We start from the raw sequence: 23147 nt of genomic DNA, 5'->3' as shown, positions 1-23147 counted from the left end.
CAGATGTGAGGGGCTTTAGTGTGAGGGGCTTCTGCAGTGTTGAGTTTTAGTCTGTATCATCCAGGGGCGTCACAAGGGGGGGGGGGAAGTGGGACTGAGTTACTAGGGCCCAAGGTGGAGGGGCCTTGATTATTTTATAATTCAGCTATTAAAAAAATAACAGATAGACAAGCTTACAGCACGGCACCGAGTGCCGTGCTGCAAGCTTGTAGATCTGCTATTTTTGAAAAGTTGTGAAAATGTGTGCAAATCTTTGGATATATGTATTTTTAAGCGAACATTTGTGACTAAAGTTTTGCCTCTGGGGGGTCCCTGGAACTAAATACTTTGAGATGGGGGTCCGTGGCCAAATGCATATAATTTTAGGGGTCCTTCACATGTTTGAGCACCACTGACATAGAAACATAGGTTTTTCAAAAGACTTGCACCAAGTTTCACGATTTAAAAAAATAGCAGATCTACAAGCTCGCAGCGTGGCACTCGGTGCCGCGCTGTGAGCTTGTATATCTGCTATTTTTCAATAGTTAAAGCACAAAATAATGCATAATAATGCGCTCCCAGTCTAAATGGGTTAAACCCTCTCCCCCTATGAAGAACATTCATGGGGGCCCGCAGTGCATCCTTGTACCCAGGGCCCAGAATTTGGTGTGACACCCCTGGTATCATCTGGTGAGGTGAAAGAGAGTGTCCCCACATGGTCATTCCACAATGGCGGACAAGAAGGCCATAACAGCCACACCACAACAGATGAGCAGGATCTGTGTTAGAGAATGTCTGGAAAACAGAAGGTAAAAACAGGCTCAGGGAAATATCAAACCATGAATAAACAAACACACATTTTATATGCTGGAAGAGGGGTCTTTAACAGGGGGTCCGGGACCCCTAGGGGGTCTTCAGAGTTACTACAGGGGGTCCCTCCAAATCTTTGTGTGATAGAAACTGTTTTCCTCCTTTTTTATATTAACCACTTGAACCCTCCATATTCAGAGAACTTTTGCCAAAAATAGCAGATCTACAAGCTTCATGTTGAAGACCCCTGTCCTGGAATATTAATGTGATCAAAAACAATAATAAAATAACTATATATACCTCCAACTGGACTCCTCTAGCAGGTCTGGCACCACATTCACCAAGGCTATATGCAGGAAACCTCCAGCGGTGAATGGCAATATCCACGCTGTTGCATTTTCTATTTGAATAAAGATTGTTAAGTTAGATCGTATGTAGCGACCGTGGAACATAAATTCACTTTCTATGTGAATGTACTGACACAATTTCTACACTGTAAAAACTTCAGTGCAAATGTCACACCTGGGACATGAATGAACAATAGGGAAAAAAAGTTTTTAGCTTCACAACTATTCAAGTTTATGCTTCATTCATACAGGTTCATGCCTTTATTCACATGAACAATACAACTCATACTGAATAAAAACTGTCGTTTTAACGCTGGTGCTGTAGATGTACTGTGGATGTGCTCATCATGACACGAACATGTTTGAATTAAATATATATTTTGGGGTGAATTAATCGCACAAAATAAATGCAGACATCCCAAGTATCCCGGAAGATGCGGGAGTCTCCCGGAAATAAGCGACGCTCCCGGACGTCCGCGAGTGGCACTCAAACTCATGGAAGTCCCGGCCGCTCCCGCAAATGCCTGCCATATCCGGTCTAGAAACCGGATCTGCAACTCGCGATGCAAATAAATGTGTTGGCAAATGAATGATTGTGATTCGCTGTGGGAGATGTGGGCGTCTAAAAGTGACCAACCAATGGTCTCAGATGCAGAGACTCAAGCGCGAAGGATATATTATTCAGCTCATAACAGTAAACAGACAGGTTTTGACAGGTCTTGCTTAACATGAATAAAATAACAGTACTTTACAACTGTCTGTTCTTTTTCGCTGGACATACAACTGGACATATAGCTGTGTCAGCCTGTGCGATGCACGGCAGCCTGCAGGCAGGCTGTTGTGTCTCACTGACTGAGAGAGTGACAGAACTTTCTCCCAAATACGGTAGGTAAGAAAGACATCATGCTATAAATTAACCCGATTATATTACGCCTAAAATGGTTCTGCCGCCGTGCAGAACAGTTTTTAACCATAGAAAACATTGTAAAATCCGAGAAAATAAATATATTTTTTCGCGCGCACGTGCGTGTGGGACCTCCCGGAAATGCTGATCTCCAAGTTGGGGATGTCTGTGCCTCTGTAAGAACTATTAATGTATCCATTTACAACTCTGAGAATCTCTTAAATTAACACAGAGGATCTTCAAATGTAATCCATCAGTGACATGATTATGTACAGTATGAACCTTAAAACGTATAAAACCTCTCTTGAGGTGGCACAGTGTGAAGGTCCCATCTCACCTGTGCCTTTTGGTGACTGAGCACACAGGGCAAAGCAGGCTCCCAGCACCCCTACCAGTGCCGTGTACAGCTGCATCCGTGCAGCACTCCACCGGTCAAACCCAGCCCGGAGCAGAATGGCAAAGTCACCCACCTACAATACATTTCACAAAATTAGTTACTGTATGGAAAAACAGTGACTGACCACAATTATAGGGCTGTCACAATTATTACATAATCGTCTAATCGCAATTATTTGACATAATCACAATTATTTTGTGATAATCGTCATAATCGTTAACATGTTGAAAAATGTTTATATATGTTCAAACATTGAACAAAAATTGTGGAAATAGCAGATCTACAAGCTCACTACAAAGCCAAACAGAAATGTAATTGCCAAAACAGAAATGTAATTGTCAACGACAAAAACACAATTAAATCGTTAATCGCAATTATTTGAGAGAAAATTAATCATCATGTAAAATGTCATAATCGTGACGACCCTACACAATTATAAAGTGATCTGAATTATGCCATGGCATCGTAGAGATAAAGAAGTGGCAGTTAAATGATACAGGTTTTTACAATCCTAACATAAAGTGACATCCAATGAAATGTAGATTGCATTCCAGGTAAATGCCACGACGCAGTTAATCTCACCTCATGGGGAATTTCATGGAGCAGTATGGCAAAGGTGGTGAGAAACCCAACCTGCAAAACAGTCCCATTAAGTGATGATATTTTGTCAAGTCATCTTTATTTATATAGCTCATTTAACAACAGCAGTTGACCCAAAGTACTTTCCAATCAAGGATGACCAGCAACCTGATAGCAGTAAATAATAATAATAATAAATACATAAATAAATAGAACACACACACACACACACACACACACACACACACACACACACACACACACACACACACACACACACACACACACACACACACACACACACACACACACGTATAAGAATATAGAAGATTATACAAAAAGAAAGAAACACTGAATGCACCTATAAATCATGGAGCATCCACAATCAGAACTAAAAGCAAGAGAAAAGAGCTGGGTCTTTAGATTTGATTTAATAGTATCTATAATGGGGCAAGACTTCATGTGGGACAGGTTTTGTTCAAACTTTGTATTCTATAACATGAACTGCAATATAATACACTACACATGTCAACTTACTGTGCCAGTGCCACACCAGTTTAAACACAGCTTCACACGGTGCATGTAGCCTAGTTGAAGCATGTTCGCGTGTGATGTATGAGTGTAAGCAGAAAATAGCAAGTGGAAGTCATGTGTGTTTAAAGACATCTAGGCAACTTCCTCTCTGGCACACTGCTCAGCGGTTCATGCTGTTAGCCTTATGCTTCTCCAGCTGGACTAGCATCATACCACTAGCATAGATAGAACTCAACTCAAATGTGTAACCATTCCATGTTAACGTGAATCACTCAGTCCATTTCTTTAAGGGTCATTCTCACCGGGCAAGATAAAGATCAAGATAAAAAATATCATTTTGGATGGTGGATGGTAGTGTCCACACTGAACGCCAACATCCACTCCCATCCACTTCAGTTGAGAAAGATAATTGCCCGGTGGGAATGTCCCTTTACTGTATGTAGTTCAACACTGTGCATTCAATTATATTTTAACCTTTTTAAAAATAAGACTTGCACTTTGGAAGGAGCAATAATCTGCGCCAGTTCAAAACTCACAGAGCCCTCATATGGTGTATCTTGTATTATTCCAAGAGACCTGTGCCAAACATGATACTCACAAGGCAGGCATAATCAGTGCCAATTCCCAAGTCAACACATTACTATATGCCTTGCTTTCATTTAGTAATACAGCGTCCCTTTGTGGCCACTTTACATTTATTTTGGAATGCAAAATGATGCATGTGAAATTAATCCACATTGCACTGAACATGGAATAATGCACAATTGTTTCTAGAGCTGACTGTAGACAACAGTGTCCTGTTGAAACACTGTTGATTTTTAAATATATTAAAACATTCTAGATATCAACAGATCCATTTACCATGTAAGTGTTATTTTGTACTTCGTCATCGTCACACAAGGATATCGTGCAAAAATAGTGCAAATAGCTGATCTACAAGCTCCGCGTGTTGTGAGAAATTGTTGTACAATTGTGAGCTTGTAGGGGCAGCAGTGGCTCGGGACATTTAGGGCACCATCAGTATACTTCTTTAAATAGAGAAAACTGTGGCTAACATTAGCCGTTAAGAGGGTTGTCTTTGTGCATGAGCTGCGAACAGTTGAAGTTCATGACAAGCTTCCTACTTGTCTCAGACACATTTATTTTCAGAGACCTTCACACAAAAATGTTGCCTTTGAATTACGATAGCTAATCATGCGGCGTGTCCTTACCTTTCTGCTGACCAGAAAACTCCCAGCCACAGCCAGCCCATGGGTGAAGTTGTCAATGCAGTTTGCCAGTAGGTTTAAGTAACCACTTGTCTGTAATAAATGAAATACAACTTTTTATTTATACATGACTAGTGATTTGAAGAATTCCTGTAGGAAATATGCTATTATTTTACAATTGCATACAGCTCCTACTTGTCTTGATGGCTCAGAAACATAAATAATTTCCCTGCTACTTAAGGATGGCGGCGACAACTGAGTAGAGGGCCTGCCTGGAAAACTCGGTAAAGCCTTATACACAGTCAATTCAAGATATTATATTATTGTTACAGTAAATTACTATATATATTTGCCAGACCCATGAAATGGGTAGGCCTACATAAGCAAATGTCGGTCTGTCTGTCCGGGTTTTCTATATAAAGGGTATATATGATGATGACATGATGATGACATGCCTACAAAAGGCATGATGTCATAAATGATGATGACAGACAGGGGGTCTGGCACAACCAGGTTGACCTGGTCTAGTTTTTTTACCATCTATTCAAAATGAGCTTACGTTTTATTATTCATGCTAAATCATATTTATGCATCATTGGGAACATAAATTGAGAATTATAACAAGCAGGTGTGATCACCTGGCTTTGAACCAAGATCGCCCCTTTGGGGGGAATCCCCCTTCCTGGAGGTATTTGGCTTCTATTGTTACATACATATTTTAGTATATTTTCCAATCTATGCAACTATACAATTCTGAATAAGATTTCTCTTAAGTTGTTAGATTTAAGAATTAAAGAGGTGGTGCCATAGTTTTGTACTTTTTCTGTTTTTCATGTGTCTAGGAGGTTGAAAGTACATCATTGGAACCCCTGGTGTGGTTTTTATGAGCAATTATGTATTCTCTTGGTATGTGTTTGTTTTCTCTTGGAGGCTGCCACCTTGTGGTCAAAAGTGTCAGTTAAAAAACACAGACTACATCACAGAATCAACTCCTCCCCTAATTACCATTCACCCAACACTGTGGGGTGTGGCTAACTTCAGCTGGGTCACCACCCACCATGACATCCATGCATACTTAATGAACTGGGGGTGTGACCACATAAAAATACAATTTTAACTCTTTCTGTATACTTTTTTGGAAAGAATCTTCCTCCTAGTATAATCATAATACCTGATAATCATGTTTCATGGGGGGGGGGGGGGGGGGGGGGGGAATCATGGCACCACCTCTCTAAACATAACCCTGCCAGAGTGTCTAACTGAAAACCAATGCCGACCTGTACAACAAAGGTCTGACCCAATTCTACTTACTAATTAAGTCATGACATGCTGTTAGTTGCTTAACACTTCCCCTGCTGTGCTTTTAAAGGCCCTGGAATCAAAATGCACCAGAATTATACCCATTTAGTTTTGGAACAGATGGTCTTTGCTTGCTCTGAGCTCTCTTGCAACAGACTTTGTGTCCAGTACATTTTCTTTCCCATGATATAGTTTAATTTTTGTTATCTTGACAGCTGATGTCCCCACAATACCTTGATTTTCTCTGATCCTTCCTTCGGGGAGTGCTGTGGCTTTGAGCCATTCCGTGTCTCTGAATGGTTTCCATTCTTGTCCGATATCGCTGAAGAGTGTGATGGTGTCTGAAGAATAATCAAATGAAAGGTTTTGTCATTCAATCACCATAATCTCTGTTATCGGGCAATGTATGCATCACAGTTAAATAATGCACAATATAAAGGCTACCCTTTGTAGGTTAGTTAGATCTGCGTTCTATGGGCAGAAGCATGAAAGGAATTTGTTCCTTCTGTATAATCTGCAATGTCACACCAGAAACAAAACTATAGATAATTAAGTGGAACACTGGGGAAAAGGGGAAAACGTTATGTGACAGAGGATACATTTTTCTTAGACTAAAGGCCCCCCGACACTGCATACTTGCTTAAAACGGAGCCATTGTTTACAATGGCTGTAGCCACACTGAGGCTGTAGCCACACTGAAAACGTAACGCGGAGGCATCAAATCCTGTTAACGCATCTGTCAAGAGCACGGTTCAATTTTAGAGCATGGATCCTCCAATGTAAAAACTGACTGATGTGTCGCACTGCAACACATTGAGAGATTGTTGATCTGCTATTTTTGAGAATTTTGTATTTTTTCCTTTTCTATTCAAAACACTTTTCTTTTCATTTATATACTAGTAAGACGGCTCAGGGGAAGGTCGTGCCATGTCTTGGCCATCTGGCCAGTGATGTATATCGGACCAGTTATCCATACATGGAGACCCCTGGTACCCATATATGGAGATCAATGGAGATATGCTGTGAGACCCCAAACATGCTTACTCAGTTATTCGTTAAGTGAAAATCCTATGACGTCTATCAAATCTGACCGGCGATGTATATCAATGACATCAGGGCTCTCCATATATGGGCATAAAAGGGTGTGTGTCAGTGATGTGTCAGGGGAACCACAGTGTCAGGCGTTATAGACAGACAGAGATACAGACAAGCTGTGACCGTTCACATACTAAACTGCGACCTATGGTAATAATTGATACGGTCATATGCAGTGATATCCCATCATTCAATTAATACATTCATGAACTTCATTAATCCCAACCACAAGCCATGATGCTTATATTCCCACACAGGTGTTCTTCTAGAAGGTTTGCATGTTTTGAATATAAAATAAAATACCTGGTGACCTCAGGCTATTGTCCTTTTCCGAGAAGGGTCAACTTCCCTGTTCTCATTCAAAAAACACCTGTGTTGCCATTTAGGGTAGACTAGACTAACAGTCAAATTAGGTGGAGGGGGAAATAGCCTGCTGTCCTCTGGATGTGGTCAAGAGATGTTTGTTCCATTTCTGTGATTTAAGTATGGGGAAGTAATAAAGTGGGATCAACTGTAAGAACAACTCACCCCCGGCCTAAGCCAACTGTGAGGTGGGAGCTTGATCAAAGTTCAGTTCTGATCATCAATCCTAACTGACTTTAGAAGTCATATCAAAGCATACATGTATACTAATTCTGACAGCGACAGGCTACATCAACCTCTTCTGAGCGTTATACTAGAAAGGCCATCGTATATCCCTTGCAATACAGTTAAATATTTAATGAATGAATAATAAAGATTTTAAAAAGAAAATCACAAAATCACAAAAATTCAACTTCCAAATATTTGAAGACATTTTGAAGACCAACATGCCTCTGATGCAATTCATCTGTCTGTTTGCTGAGCATACACTTGCAAGCAGTCTGAAGAGGGTACACCAGCTGCCTAACCCCAGCTCTATAAATAGATCCCTCGCTGAATGAGCCCAGACTTGGATGTCAGTCTTGGCACTCCAAGGATGAGAGGCAGGATGAGATGCAGGCTGGGTACCGCGCCTCCTATCGTCTGCAATCAGCAATGTGGAAAGTTTGTAATGGAACAAGTTCTGTGCTCGTTTTGCTCATGTAGTTAATGGAAAATCAAATGCAAAAATAAGTTTTGCTCCAAAATCCACAATACAGCAACCTTGCCCCAGGGAACAAAATGTCCCAATCGTTACTGATATCGGTGATCCAGATACGAGTACAAAGGAGGACTACACTGGACATTGTCTACCTAACAAAAGAAGGGAAATGAAATCAGGTAATGTCCAGACACCTCAGACATCAGCATTGTCTTAACACAACACAGGTTTGTTATATAATACAGTATTTGCACTGACAGACAGGAATACCCTCAACGCTCATTGAGTTGACTTGTAACAGCTCTCTACTTTTTCAGACTATATAAGGCATTTTAAAGGATCTGAAACAAATAATTCAAAATTAATATTTTTGAGAATATTATTAGTATGCCCATGTAAAATGTCCCAGTGGCCACCTACGGTATATGTCGTTATTTCAAACCGGGTGCCACCTCTGTCTTTCATTAGTACAGTATTTGCTATAGCAACGCATTTTATTTTAATTGTTTTGAATAAAATGTTACGTTAGAAGGCGTTTTTAGAATTGGCATCAGGTCTAAATTGGTTAGGGTCTACATCACCATTAGCCGTTCCCTGGTAGCACTGGCAGGGGACAAATGTTTTACTGAAGCACTTTGAATTAGCTCTGGTCTTTTGGGATAATGCAGGTGTTTTCTTGGTTAGTTATCACCATTAAATGAATTCTAGATTAGTATGTTTTATTGCAGGGGTCTTCAACGTTTTCAGGCCAAGGACCCCTTAGTTGAGAGAGAGATATAAGCAGGGAACCCCAACCTTATCATAGATTCCGTATAGTTTCATTGTTTGACAGCACAATCATCAGTGTATTTTGGATCATGTCAATTTGTGTTTTCAGATATTTAACCACTTGAACCGTCAATACTTAATAAACTTGACCTTTCACTCTGTACTTAGTATGCTCTTTTTCCCGTCCACACCAAAACTCTTTGCCAATAATAGCTGATCTACAACCTCACAACGCCTCGCGCTGCAAGGCGTTGTGAGCTTGTAGATTTGCTATTTTTGGCCTAAGTTCTCCGAATATGGACGCTAGGATTTCTATCACACAAATATTTGGAGGACCCCCTGTAGTAACTCTGAGGACATAGGGGTCCCAGACCCCCTGTTGAAGACCCCTGTTTTATTGCATGGGATTGAATTGTGCAGTCCTACTTATATTTACATTTAATGAATGGAAATGAGGCCTATCACAAGACTTACGGTGGGATTTAAATAGGGCACTGGAGATAGTACAGTGTCCTGGTCCTGGCCAGGGAACATCTTCTCCAGCAGTAAGAAGGACAGTAGGCCATAGATTACCCACAGGCCCTGGTTCATGTATTGGTGGTGGGCACTACCAGCTGGAACAGAAGGATAGACACAGTGTATGGGAGTGTACAGAAACAGATTGGGAGACAACATACATAACGTCACTGTCGGGCAGAAACCTCCATATTTATGAATGCCCTACTTTGTGCTGTGCTACAAGAGTGAAAAAATAGACGATCTACAAGCTCACAACGTATCGCGGTGGTGTAGCTTGTAGATCTGCTTTTTAGATTTTTTTCTTTTTTTTTTCAAACTGAAAGTGGGTAAGTGTGTCTGTGGGTTTTTATAAATATTGAACCAATGAAAACTATTAACAAGAGCTTGTGACTAAATAATAACATATTGGATCAATTGGAACACAGGTTCTTTTTTCCATATCCTTAAAAAAGTTTGACATACAAAGTTTCAGCCCGACAGTGACCATAATAGCAATGTGAGCATTAACCGATCTGACCCATAGTTTGTGGGAAGTGGAACACTATGCGCTCTGAGGAAAATTGCAACAAAACCATTCTCTATACACCAGCTGTGAAGAACTACAGCTACACATACAATTTGTTGATTTCTCAACAATAAAACTCTGTCTCACCTGAGCTGTCGGATAGGGCCCAAGCCTCTGGGAGGAGGTGGAGGAACACATCACCTAGCAGGCCTCCAATAGCAAAGCTCAGCAGCTGCTTCAACTTCTTGCATCCAGCTGAGCAACATAAAAATGTAAAGCAAAGCAGAGAATGTGTTTTAGTGGTGGGCACTCATGTTCATATTCAGTGAACGAATCATGATCTGTGTGTACAGTGTTCTGACATGAGGAACCAGATACATGTCCAGCAGAAGGTTGTCCTTTGTTTCATCCAGTAGTTTGAGACAAGCGGCGTACTTGGATTCGTAGAACGTAAAGATGACTCTAGAAATAAGTTATAGGTGCTGCTGGAAATTACATTTCGTTGGAACTCTCGTTGGGTTACTGGCCGTCGATTCATGCTTGTGATTCGGTTGCGGTTCTTATGAACGAATCACTCATCACTCAAACGACACTAATGTGTTTATTCTTGTGAAACTGGTGTATTCACTTGCTTCAGTTAACATGGTATTTAAGATAGTCAAAAATACCAAATAGCCTAGTAGTTTGTCATACCTGACAAACCACTTCTCTAAAGTGAGTGACACCCGTCACCCACAGCCACAATACTAGCGACAACAATCTGGTACTACCCAAATATAGAACAAACATGGGAAAATTCTCATTCTACTACTCTGGGCACCAAAATGTGGAAATTACCGGACACCATCCATTAAAAAATGTGAATCACTGGTTTCTTTCAAAACTATCAGGAGACCACAAGAGGAGGTAAACAATTTCCAATAGAAAGGAGGTGTCATTCACTGCTGATGTTTTCTCCATTTGTACATATAGTGTTTTTGTATTTGTTGATGAGATGTATTAGTGTGTATTTTTATACAATGGAAACAATTCCCCAGAACCTTTTGTTTTAATGTCTGACTGTACCTCGTGCCGTTTACATTTCTGACAAATAAAGTATTCAATCAATCAATCAATGAGGTTTATGAAAACTACAATTTACTCAGCAATTGTAAAGGAGCCTGCTTCCACTAGAACATGATCATTTAATATTTTCAGTCAAAAATAAAGTCAGAAAATGAAATGAGAACATGCATATTCGCACACTATTATGCCTCATTATAAACATACTGTATATATAGCAAATGATTATACATGTCTTCCACATACACTCTGTTTATTTCCTTTGGTACAGTAACTGACTAACCTCAGGGTTAGGACTGCCCTAGAAAACCCATGGCCTGAAATAAAAACGTGGAAGGCTGTATTACAGTGGGTGTGGCAACCCAAGAGACCAGTCTTCAGGTTAACCTCAATGCATAGCAAGTGGCTCCCACTAAAAATGGGATTCCGGATGGCTCATAATTCATAACCAGAACACATCCTGTTTTTTTGCTTAAACAAACCAAATACAGTTGCAGTTGATGGAGAGTGCAGACTAGGGCATTAACGAAAAAGTCGACAAGTTGACTGAGTCGACTTCATTACACAAGTCGACTCCCACCAGAGAAAGTCGAAGTTAAAAAAAAAAATCCTTTCATTTCATAATTATTTTTGCTCCATGTGTGCAACTGTACAGCATTCAAACAGTAGGATTGCTTATTGTCAAGAACGGAATGATCCAATATTACAGTACTACTACATTACATTTGGTATAACATGGTTCTATTGTGAAAATAGCAGATCTACATGCTCACAACGCCTCGCATCGAGCATGTAGATCGGCTATTTTCACAATTCGCCTCTATATATTTGACATTTTGGATAATGTTTAATTTGTCATTTTTTAGGTATTAAAAAGTCCTTAAATTGGCACTTAAGAAATGTGAAGATACACTCTATACACTTAAAACTTTGTTGGTTTGTTTACAGTTGAGTGAGAAAACAATGTTGCACATTAAACTAATCATCTGGGGAGTGGGGACCCGCCAATTATTTTGGGGGGTCCCCAGATATGTGATGTGATGACGTCATCAAACGATAAAGTCGACTTCAACTCAACTTTTTACTGAGTCGAGTCGACTTGCAAAAATCACAAGTCGTTAATGCCCTAGTGCAGACCAGAACACTAGCAGAATATTGCAGATATACAGATACTGATGATTGGTGTGCCCAATTAATCGCAATCCTTATGTCCCTGCTATTACTGATATGTCATGACGTTTAGGGATTATGGTGAGCAGCTTAAATTATAGTAGGACAGTAGGTCATCCCATTTTTGGATTTTGGGGGCCGATTTGTTGTCCTCGTGATCAGCCAATAGTACCTGCATTATTTCTTCCACTGGGATTAGGAGTAATGAAGAGAAATGTTCTGCCTGAGTGACCACTGCATTTCATCATTAACTAGAAGCAGTGCTCTTCCGAGCACAGGTCTCCACCAAGTCAGGTATTAATTATTGTGGCCTCCTGGTGGCGCTACATGTGAAAAGGGTGCCATGTCTTATTTGGCCTTTAACGGTGACGATCACATGACTGTTGCGATACTGGCAATTTCATTACCTATTTACATTAATTAATTGCACGCTGTGTTCATGATTTGAGGCATTTTGTTCGAAACGGATCAATCCGTTTTGGCCTAACCTCGCCTACCAGGCTTTCTGGGGGAAAGCCTGGTGTTCGTTCACTACAGGCCGTTTGGTTTCCGCCTAGAGCGCGGAAACCACTAGAAGAAGCGGCGTCGCTTTGATTTGGTTCCCCCGTTTGTTTCCCCAATCCCTATTAAAATGCTCGAGTAGCATAGTGTAGTCTTGCCAGTCGCTAAAAGTTGGACTAAAAGATGCATATACCAAACACATTTTTCAAAAGCAAAACTACTCCGCATCAAGGAGTTTATTAGGCCATAAAAGTGTGTCCTTGAGCCCAGGGGAATATTTTGGGTTAAAACTGAATCCGGTTTGATCTTTCCGGCAAATTGTAGTCCTTTGAGTACTACAACATGATGTTTTGTGGTTTCCGCTCCAGACCGGTTACAAACCCGAAAAGTGAAGTGATCCCAGACTAGTTTTGGCCTCCAAATTGTTTTGGAGGCCAATCTTAGCCAATCAGGATGGAATATTGAATATGGGACAAATCCGTCTTGATCATATGACTGTAGAGATAATGTGAACTGATTTTTGTTAATTTTGGGTAAAATCTGAAGGAGTAATATCCAAAAATGTGTCTTACATAAGTCCTCCTGGTGGCGCTATAAAAGGCTGATGTGAAAAATGCAAGGAAAGAGTTTTTCCTTGGCCTCTAGGGAGTGTGCTTACAAAGTTTGAAATTGATTGGTGGAGTTATAGGTAAAACCACAAATCGGCCTGTTATAGCGCCACCATGAGGCTGATTTCAAAACTTTGAAGTGGCATTTCTTCCTCGGTCTAGTGGGAACGTGTGGGCAAGATTTCTTGATAATTGCATTCTGTGTTTGTGATTTGAGGCATTTTGTTCAAAACGGCTGAATCCTACAAATTTTGGAAGCCAATCTTAGCCAATCAGAATGGAATATGCAAAATCGGACAGATCCATGTCGATCACATGACTGTCGAGATACTGCCTACCAATTTGTAGGATTTTTGGACAAAATCTGTAAGAGTAGTGTACAGAAATGTGTTTGCAAACATTGGCCTCATGGTGGCGCTAGAACAGGCCCATTTGAAAAATGTGGGTCAGAGGTTCTGATTTGGCATCCAGGGAGTGTGTGTGCTCATTTTGCCAGCGACTGAGATTAGGTGGTAACAAACTGCGAGGACACACGGACGGACAGACGGAAGGACGGACGCACGGACGGACGCACGGACGGACGCACGGACGGACGGACGGACGGACGGACGGACGGACGGACGGACGGGAAAACTCTCCCCATGCCTTCGGCTGGTGGAGACAATAACAAAACATGCAATAGAGAAAAGAAGACAATGCAAATAAATAACATGAGCTGTCAAATTAAAACATAATCAGTGCAATCTGGCAATTTTGAAAGATTCCCATTTGCATATAGGCTAGTTGAATAGTCTTCTTCATAGATGTGTAAAGCAGCCCTAAAATCACGCAAAGCGGTACACAGTATATCTACATACTGTGTATGTACAGTATCTACATTTCCCATATTCCCTCCTGATTGGCTACCATTGCCTTCTAAAGTTTGTGTATGCGACCTGACGGTCGCTTATCTCCCGATTAGGGAGTCTTACTGGTCTTATTGCTCCTGTTCACAATCCCATGAGTGATGACGCAAAATACATTATTTGGTAATGGCGACTATTAATATAGGCATCAAGGAGGGGTATTTTGGGGATGGCTCCATATCAGACAATGTTCAGGGACCCAAACTGTACAAGTCTACCAAATTTCATGGTTTTATGCTTATATCAACACCAGGCAGGATTTGATCCACCAACCTTCTGCATGAAAGGCATATACTCTAACCACTACGCTACGTCATGTCTGTTAAAAAAAAGAAAAGAAAAAAGTTCTATGTAGGAGGAGTGCCTTCGATTAAACAATGATTTAATCACCAACTGCCACGGTATTTTATAGATTTTTTTTTCTCATATTTTGGACGCTTGGGGTAAAAGTAATCTGAGTAAATGTAATACCTTATCAGACGTGTCAACATTAAATAAAGAGTCTGACATATGCACACGCCGTGGGCATCCAGGATGTTAACATCAACTCAACCCGACGTGGCGTTTGAACTCACAACCTTCCGCATATGAGGCATAGGCACTAACCACTACACAGGCAAATCTTTCCCATGATGCAACGGGTGCAAGCAGCGCGGAAGCAATGGCGGCGCGCAGCAGCAGCGTGCCCGACGCGTTTAACTATATATCTCAATACGCTGCTCTTAATAGTTATCTTTTGCAAATACAACAACCATCAAACCCATTGAACAGGTATTTAAAAGGGCTATTAAAATACTAGACAAAAAAACAAACTCCTATCACCACTGTAATATTCTGGAAAAGTATCACCTCCTCAGCTTTGAAAATTTTAGGAAATTTAAAAATGCATGTCTAATATATAAGTGCCTCAATGGTCTGGCTCCCCCTCCTCTTATGGAATTCATCCATAAGAAGAGGGACATTGGACGCAGTACTACGTCAACATCCAGGGGAGACTGTGATATTGATTTTAGAAAAACTACCTTTAGTAAAAACGTTCTCTCCATAAATGGTTGCCAATATTGGAACCAGCTCCCTGCCTCAATTAGAGAGATCCCCACATTTGGTGCTTTTAAAGGGCAGTTGAAGCAATGGCTAAAACGCTCACAAACATGTAACCACCAATAAGAAAATAATTGATGCCTGTGCGAATTACTCTGCCAGGTTAGTCTCTTCTGTGTGGTTTTTAATTTACTTCTGGCACTAGGCACCTTGTCGCACTAGGCACGCGGTTGCGCCAAGCACCTTGTTTTTGTTGTGTTGTTGTTCGCCCTGTACTGTTCTGATCTTGTTTTTGTTAGTCTTGTTTTGTTTTTTGTTTCTTGTTTTATGTTCTGAGGACAACAGATGAAATTTAGCTTTAAGCTAACTCCGGCTGGTTTACACTAGGATCTTGTATGTTGTATAATGCAATATGTCATAATCTCTGTGTCCATGAACTGGTACTGTCCTGTCTAAATAAACAAATAAAGTAAAGTAAGTCAAGTAATAGCTGCCACCAGACATGCAAACAGTGCAAACAGGTGACAACTTTTCCTGGGGCAAAAATGTGCGCTGCGGCACGACATTTTGGACCTTTTCCGGGTCGGGTCGGGTGAATTTGCACGATTCTAACTGGGTAAAACAGTGACTTACTCATATACAATACAAGCAGCTAAATTGGACTTGTTGCCTACCACCGATTGTTCTAGATGTAATGAAGAAAATAAAATCTACAATAAAAATATAATATAGCCTACAGATATAGTTAGGAATATCCTATAATATTTAGGGACTTGTCTTTAATAGACAGGCATAGACAAAGACAGTAGAATATGGTTAAATCAAAAAGTTGTGTATTTTATGTATTCGTCTGCTTATTAGTAGAATGTTATCAAATAGAAATTTCAAGAACTCTCCAAGAAATCGGGATTGGACCCAAAATCTGTCATCCATGGGGCTCTACACAATAGTCTCACAGGTGTCTCTCCAGCAACAACAGAGACAACAGTCTGCTGTTGTCTCTGTTGTTGTCTGGTTGTTATGCAGTGCCAAGAGGAAGACAACATGCAAATGGTGAGGATTTGCTGCGTTGCAATTTATGCTGTGAAGTTGTGGGAATTTGGGAGATTTGGGGGAACTTGTGAAAGTTGCCGGAAAAAAATGCGCAATATCCGGGGAACTTAAAAAAAATCCTTCACCCCATTTCATATGGTGTAGCACAATCATGTTTTTTTTAAGATTTGTTTTTTGTGCTTTTATGCCTTTATTTGATAGGACAGTAGACTGACAGGAAATGGGGGGAGAGATGGGGAGTGACATGCGGCAAAGGTGGCAAAGGTTGTCCGGAACCGGCGACGCCGTCAGGCATCAATGCCTATATACAGTACACTGGCTATTTGAAAACAAGCTCACATGTGTTGTATTGTATGTGTGTAGATTAGGGATGTCAAAAATGGACCTTTATCAAAATCGATTATTCTATAGCAATATTCGAATATTATTCGAAAATCGATAATTAATTATTATTATTTTTTTATTTAAAAAAAAAAAAAAAATCTTCTGTTTTTCGTTTTTTTTTTTTTTTTACTGGATTTCAATGCACATTTACATATGTACAACATGGCTCTTCAGGTAATTGGTAGCCTAACTACTACTCTTCATCTTTCTTTTTAGTGTGCCAGTGTACTGTTCACCTAATCTCTCAAGAACAGATTCTGTGATGCTTTACAATACAGAGGACGCTGTTTTCCCTTTTCTTTGATGATGGCCACCAAGTACCAAACAATCAAGCCTGAATCAATCACACCTGTGCAGGGCAGGAAATTCACGGCGGCCATGACGGCCATGGCCGTCGTTGCCCCTCTCTTTGGCCGTGTGCCCCTCGAAAAATGACATGCCCAAACGGCCACAGTGGCCGTGGTGCCCTGGTGCCCACAGCAGTCCATTAACTGCTTTTTACCGTTTTTTCCTCTGCGCGATTTTCCAGTCATTACGGTAACAGCAGTGCGTGGTTGGTTGAGCTGCGCACATGACCAGTAGTAGATTCCATTTACGCTCGTAGTAGCAGCATTATAGCAGCGGCCGCATAGTGGAGCCGCCGGAGTCCCGCAACACAGTGTTTTACACAAGTTACAACACAAAAACATCACCGGGCTAAACGGGAGTTTTATCTAACGCAGCCTGTTGAATAAATCCGAATGTGCGAACGAATGCCTTCAAACGGAGCTCTGCTGAGCTCAGGACAACAACCAAGATGCAGCACAAGGGAACCAAAAGCTATTCTTTCCCCAAGAGGCTGAGCTGTCAGAAAGTACATTATTGTTGAGAAAGGGATCACTCCGCGAACGGGAGGGAGGAGTTTGTGTGCGTGTGTGCGTGCGTGCACATGGCCAGTCCGTGGTGGAAAAAGTACTCAAATGTTTTACTTAAGTAAAAGTATCAATAGCCTACTGCAATGTAGAAATACTTCCGTTGCAAGTAAAGTCCTCAAATTCAAAATATACTTGAATAAAAGTACAAAAGTATTGGTATCAAAATGTACTTAAAGTACCAAAAGTAAAAGTACAACATTTTTCAAAATAGCAGATCTACAAGCTCACAACGTATAGTTATGCGACACATCTTGAGCTTGTAGATCTGCTATTTTTTTCTACAAGCTTGATTATTTTCAAATAGCCTAAATAGGGCTAAAGTGGTTCATGTATGTTTAATAATATTATAATTTATATATGCAAAGTAACTGGTAACTAAAGATTTCAAATAATTGTAGTGGAGTAAAAGTACAATATTTGGATCCGAGATGTAGTGGAGTAGAAGTAGGCTAAGTGTTAGAAATACTCAAAATTACAATAAACAATTAAGTACAATACTTAAGTAAATGTACTTAGTTACTTTACACCACTGCACATGGCAAAACAGAAATAAACAGGTTCTTGATATTTATTTAATTGAAAGGTATAACATTAAACCTTAACGTTTAAGCTAAATAGGACTGTGGCGTGGACTTAAAATCATTGTTTTAATGATGGCCTTCCTGCCCTGGCACTTGGCCTTTGTGCCCTCAAAAATTTGACAACACCAAAGGCCAATTGGCCTTGCCCCTAAACTGACGAAATTCTAGGCCTGCACCTGTGTCTGAGACAGGGGGGGAGGGGAGTGAGTAGCAGGCAGCCACTCTGCTGTGCTCCTTCACTCTACACAGTTGGTGCTGGTGTGAATAATAAATCAATGGCCATTTACTATTATCATTAATACTATTGTTAGCCTATATTCTATATTTTGGTTGAAACTAACTAACTAAGCCAAAAAATAGTATAAAAAAAAAAAAAAAAAAATCGATTATGAAATATTAAAATCGAATATTGATTAATCTAACGAATATTCGAAAATCGATTATTCGGTGACATCCCTAGACTGTAGATCTACTATTTTCCAAGTAATCTTGAAAATAGTTGAACAATTTGGAATTCTTAAAACATCACAAAACAATTCTTGTATGGGGACATCATCATTTTGTCTGCCTTTGTCAATTACAGTATTCAAGGCAAAAATAATTACCCTATGACCTATGGCATTGCTAAGGAGTAAGGATAGCCTACTGTTAATGCAAAACCCGGTTTATTTATGTGGTTTTGCTCCCTCTAAAGAAATGCTTTCAAGTGTTGTTCCTATCTGCTTACATGAAATACAACTACTTTTGTCTGAGGTGCTGGTTTGCTTTGTACCTGGCAACTTTTAAAACTCAGTTTACAAGAAGTGCAATGAATGGACATCAAATCAAGTAGGATGAACTTTAAATTGTCATTACATACGTTTAGACTTTATAAACGTTCTGGGAAAAATGCAAAAAAAATGCATATTTCGCATATTTAGCGTGGAAATATGCGATTATTGTGGTGAATGTGCGCCCTTTTAGATTTTTTTGTACCCCTTCATAATTCTGGTGGGCCTAAGATAAGATGGCCAGCCAAGCCCTAAGCTAAGGCAGTTCTTGTGGCTGGCGGATCACTACTACAGAACATATTTTGCTGTCCTTAGCGGTCCCTTAACTGACCTGACCTGAAAGACTGCATTGCAGGCCGACGCCAAAGGGCTGGTGGCCGTTTTGTCTTTTGTGAACTTTTGTGCTAGGAGATGAAGGGGGTTGATCACCCTGCAGGGTGGTGCAAGTTAAAATATATTTAGCTCCTTATGGGAAAGATTTATAGATTCTTTCCACTTCTGTCTCAGGGAATAGCTGTCACTGGAATAATTTTCCACCTAAGAGTACAACACACAAGACTCTGACTAAAGACAATGACTGACTCATTGGCTACTCTTCATCTGGGTTTTCTATGGCAGCAACCGCAACTCATGCTACAGAAGTGTACTTACTAGCTAGAGCTCCACAGAGCATGTTTTGTAATCACCTGGCATCCCTATTTTAGGAATGTCATAATTAGTTTAAATAAAATTTAAAAACTGTTTTGAAAATGATGCTTCTTCATGAGCTTCAAGCTTGCTTAAAATAAGGAAATAAACATTTAGGCAACACATTTTCACCCCCTACCTTCCGTTTTCAGGGCTGCTCCAGCTTCAATGGGGACGATGAGCAGGGGGAAGATCCCACTGAGTCCTATTAGGACCGACCCGACCAGGGAGCACAGCCAGACGTCAGCCCGTTCACTGGCAAGCAAGTCTACCACTGTCTGGAACCCGAACATGTCGTGGCCTGGTCCTGCAGCGGTGGCTGTGGAACGAGACATGGCTGTCTGGGAAATCTTTTGACCGCTGGATGCCCCCCTGGAAGTCACCACCAGCAGGGCAACGCCAACAAACACAGCAGCTAGAGCCCAGCTGGGCCGACCAAAGCCTCCTGCTTTCATCCGTTCCACGGTCCAGAGAGCACTTTCAACCAACAAGGATGACGCTGCAAGACAGGTCGAATGATAATGAAACAGGGGCAGGAAATACATCGAAACGATACTTAGAACCAATAACCGCCGACCTAACCTTGCTTGTGTAGGTTAATCGAATAATGGTGAAGTAGGTTTTTATATACTGTACATATATTTGTTTTATTTCTCATCAGATCAACAAGTCTAGCAGCACTCTCGGTTATTGTGACCGTAGGTCGCAGTTTACTGTCAGGACCGTCACAGCTTGACCGTATCCGTCCGACCGGACAGGTAACACCTGACACTGTGGTTCCCCTGACACATCACTGTGACATCACAGGTGACATCACAGTGATGTCAGATACTCAGAGCAGGGATAACGCCTGACACTGTGGTTCCCCTGACACATTTAGTGTGACATCACAGTGATGTCAGATACTCAGAACAGGGATCTCCATATGTGGGCATAAACAGGTGATATCACAGTGGTGTGGCTGGTTCAGACAGGGATCTCCATGTATGGGCATAAAAGGGATTGTATGATGTATGATGATTGTAAGTCGCTTTGGATTAAAAGCGTCTGCTAAATGCCTAAACTGTAAACTGTAAACTGTACTTAGGATGTATCCTTGAAGCTAATCTTTCCACCGAAAAGATGACACCGAAGTAATAAACAAAATCAACCAACAAACTCGTTTCCTACAGAGGATCGCCCCGATGGTCAATTTCAACACACTGAAGACCATAGCTGGCACTATAGTCCAGCCCCTCTTTGACTACGGAGTCCACGTATGGTATCGGGACGCCCCACAAGCCCTAAAAATTAAGCTCCAAACAGCCCAAAACGAACTAATTAGGGTCCTGCTTAACCTTCCCTATCAGACTCACCTCACCGCTACTCACCAGTTAAGAGTGGGGTGGCTCAGAGTAGATGACAGAGTACAGCAACTTGCAATGGGCCTGGTGTACAAGATACACTACACCACTAAGATACCCATGTACCTGGCAAAATACATTAAAAACGTTAAGGATGTCCACAATTACAACACCAGAGGCAGTGCCACAGATCACTTTCAACCCAGAGTCACCTCAAAGAAAGGGTCAAACTCGTTCTTCTGCTATACCACAAAAATGTGGAATGCCTTACCGAAGGTCTTAAAGGAGTGTGGATCACTAGCATCCTTTCCTGAAAAACCACTTACAGGCAGCAGCCGTTCGCAAATGGGGAAAAATAATTGCCCATAGCCCAGCCCTACCCTCCCCTGCCCCTTCTTTGTATTTGCCTGCTGTATGTTTTTATCCCTTTATTTTATTTTTTTCCTGACTATATCTATTGCATAGTACTGTGTTCTATCCGTCTGTCTTTCAATGTTATATGAGATAATATGGTTTCCTATGGAAATAAGCTTAGTCTTTTCTAGGATCTTCTTTTAGTAGACCTTGTACCAGTGAACTGTACCGTCATGAAACTGTACCTTTTCCTATGCAAACTTCTAATAAAGTCTTCAATCAATCAATCAATCAATGAGATATATATATATTTTTACATTAAGCTAATCATCTGGGGACCCCAAAAAATAATTTGGGCACCCCACTTGGGGTCTCGACCCCAGGTTTGAGAACCACTGGGGTAGAGTAACAATCTGGGAGATTTTGACTTTGAAACTTAAATCCTGAAGTGATTACTTTATGGTAATTTTGTTTGCATTGCATGTGTGCGCGCGAGGGTCAATCAGGAGTGAATGCAATGTAACACTTCTCCTGCAGTTGTCCCTTTCATCACATTCCATGCATTTTAAGTAGCAAATAACGGTCAATTCCCATCGCCATTGGCAACACACAGAAGCACAATCTGTGTGTGCGTTATCTATTAAATCTAGATAACACCATCCACTGACGAATCAAGTTACATCATGTTCGGGAATGCAACGACACTTTTGTTTTGCTAAACTAAGCGTGGCAACGGATAGCTGAACCAAATCAAAGTCACCCACATAGGCTGGCTATAAACAAAAGTTAGCTAATGTTCGCCAGCGAACGTAAGGGAACCGTGTAAACACTTTTATCGAGACAGACAGGCTAAAGATTAGCTACTGTGTGGAGTTATCACCAGTAGTGTAAAGTAATTGAGTACATTTACTTGAGTACAGTACTGCACCTAAGTACAATTTTGAGGTATCGTATTTGTACTTTAATTGAGTGTGTAGGCCTACAATTTCCAATACTTTTTCCTTCTACACTACATCTCGGATCCAAATATTGTAGACCTACTTTTACTCCACTACATTTATTTGAAAACTTAGTTACTTTGCACATATACATGATAATATTATACAATTATAAAACATACATTAACCACATGTCTTTAGCCCTATACCTAGGCTATTTGAAAATAGCAGATCTGCAAGCTCACAACACAATGCGTCAGACTTTTACTTGTAACAGAGTATTTCTACATTGCAGTATTGATACCTTTAAATTTGAAACATTTAAAACATTTGAGCAGCCTACTTTTTCCACCACTGGAGTATCACGCAGGCAATCACTGCAGTGCAAAACTAAACGCTAACACGCAGCTAGCGTTTACTACAAACTACAAGCCAAAGAGAGTGGAAATCTGGCTATTAAGAACACGTGGTGTAAAATAACACATATAGGTCTAATGGTCAATGGATATAACGAAATTGCGCATACATGTGGCAATGTTTTTCTAACCTTCTGATTCGGGCAGTCTTTGCACCTCCGCTGTGTCCCTGCCATCCAGTCCAGGGTTTGGTCTCCTCTACAGGCTTCCAAACAGCGCTTCTGTTTCTGCACTCACAAACCAAAGCAAACAGCCACGTATCACCGGTCCAAGCCTGGGAAAAAGGCAGGAGAAGACAGACCAGGATCACTTCTCGTAGCAGTTTGCAGATCCGGCCTAGAGCGGATACGGAAACGGCGTGTATGTATAGGCATGAATGCGTGAGTGTAGAGGTGTAGAGTAGCGGATAAAGT

The 23147-nt window shown here is 40.8% G+C and overlaps 1 protein-coding gene across 1 annotated transcript; it reads right to left on the bottom strand.

Moving 5' to 3' along the window:
- Window positions 1-225: 225 nt before the first annotated feature.
- slc39a13 (solute carrier family 39 member 13) lies at window positions 226-22947 on the bottom strand. Its single transcript, XM_080729251.1, has 10 exons — window positions 22866-22947; window positions 19823-20182; window positions 10155-10262; window positions 9458-9597; window positions 6291-6398; window positions 4762-4851; window positions 3020-3070; window positions 2378-2510; window positions 1090-1189; window positions 226-774 (listed from the first exon to the last, which is right to left on the bottom strand). Exons 2-10 carry the CDS (start codon window positions 20136-20138, stop codon window positions 699-701), a joined length of 1122 nt encoding a protein of 373 aa, XP_080585377.1. The 5' UTR covers window positions 20139-20182; window positions 22866-22947; the 3' UTR covers window positions 226-698.
- Window positions 22948-23147: the final 200 nt, after the last annotated feature.

This window comes from Nannobrachium achirus (genome assembly GCF_963921795.1).
Source record: "Nannobrachium achirus genome assembly, chromosome: 7".
In the NCBI taxonomy this organism is placed as follows: Eukaryota; Metazoa; Chordata; class Actinopteri; order Myctophiformes; family Myctophidae; genus Nannobrachium; species Nannobrachium achirus.
The sequence above is the reverse complement of the archived record's forward strand: the minus strand, read 5'-3'. Positions and strand labels throughout refer to the sequence as shown.

What these genes read in the sequence shown, in the direction of transcription:
- slc39a13 (XM_080729251.1), bottom strand. Translation starts at nt 20,138, where the DNA reads ATGAAAGCAGGAGGCTTTGGTCGGCCCAGCTGGGCTCTAGCTGCTGTG. An exon ending in AAGGATCAGAGAAAATCAAG is followed by an intron (nt 4,852 to 6,290) that starts GTATTGTGGGGA and finishes CATTTATTACAG; the next exon opens with ACAAGTGGTTACTTAAACCT. An exon ending in TCCATGAAATTCCCCATGAG is followed by an intron (nt 2,511 to 3,019) that starts GTGAGATTAACT and finishes AATGTATTGTAG; the next exon opens with GTGGGTGACTTTGCCATTCT.